This window comes from Ailuropoda melanoleuca, chromosome 2 (assembly GCF_002007445.2).
Source record: "Ailuropoda melanoleuca isolate Jingjing chromosome 2, ASM200744v2, whole genome shotgun sequence".
Lineage (NCBI taxonomy): Eukaryota > Metazoa > Chordata > Mammalia > Carnivora > Ursidae > Ailuropoda > Ailuropoda melanoleuca.
In genome coordinates, this window is record NC_048219.1 from 76604449 (window position 1) to 76605278 (window position 830).

Here is an 830-nt window from a genome sequence, read left to right on the forward strand (position 1 = left end):
CCTAACTAGGCAGAATAAAAAGTGAGCAACTTCTGTTCTACTGCCCTTCCCCTCTGTAGTGGCTCTCGGAGGTTTCTGCAAGCTAGCAGTTTGTTAATCGTCAGGTTTAGAACCTTCCATCAACACTGATAATGCTTTAGAAAAATCCCGTAGGTTCTGGGTACTGTGGTGTGGAAGAAGAGAAAAAAGGCGCAGAGCGGCTCCAAAGGCAGACAAATAGGGAAAGATGAACTAGGAACCGCGGCGTCCCGGCGAGTTCCGACTCGGGCCGCGAGTTGGAGCGGCTGCGATGTGAGGCTTGGCCCCGGAGGCGTCTGGCAAGGAACTTGAGCCCTCTCGCGGCCGAACTGCCCGCGGAGGCCACAGGTCCCTTTAAGGCGCCCTGCGAGCTGACCCGGAGCCGAGGGGGCGGGAGGAGGGCTCGCGAGCGCACGCCACGTGACTCGGCTGCCAAGTGCGCTGGCGAGTTTGACAGAAGTTTGAATCGGACTCGGGGGCTTTCTGCAGCCGGAGGGGCAGAGCGGCGGTCCCGGCCTCGGCGAGCGCCAGCTGCAGCGCCCCCGCCACCCACCCCAGCAGCCTGGAGCCCGGGCCCGCCGACGGCCGCCCGCGCTCCAGCACAGCTCGCTGCCCCCGCCGCCGCTCAGCAGCCCCCAGCCCGTCCGCGGTGCGCGCAGCCTCCCGGCCCGGGAGCCGAGCCCCGGCGCTGCGCCCCGGCCCCGCTGTGCCAGCATGTCTTCGACGGAGGGCCCGAGTCGCGCGGCGGACAAGTCCCCGCGCCAGCAGGTACTCCCCGCGCGCCCCTGGGGCTGTCTTACTGCCCCTTCTGC

The 830-nt window shown here is 66.7% G+C and overlaps 1 protein-coding gene across 1 annotated transcript in view; it reads left to right on the forward strand.

Annotated features, from left to right (window-relative positions):
- Positions 1-503: 503 nt before the first annotated feature.
- The window catches only part of SYPL2 (synaptophysin like 2), a 13744-nt gene continuing 13417 nt past the window's right edge, over positions 504-830 (forward strand). The window contains exon 1 of the mRNA XM_034641635.1: positions 504-786. Coding sequence (XP_034497526.1) covers positions 733-786 — 54 coding nt within the window. The 5' untranslated portion in view covers positions 504-732. The remainder of the gene's footprint in view (positions 787-830) is intronic.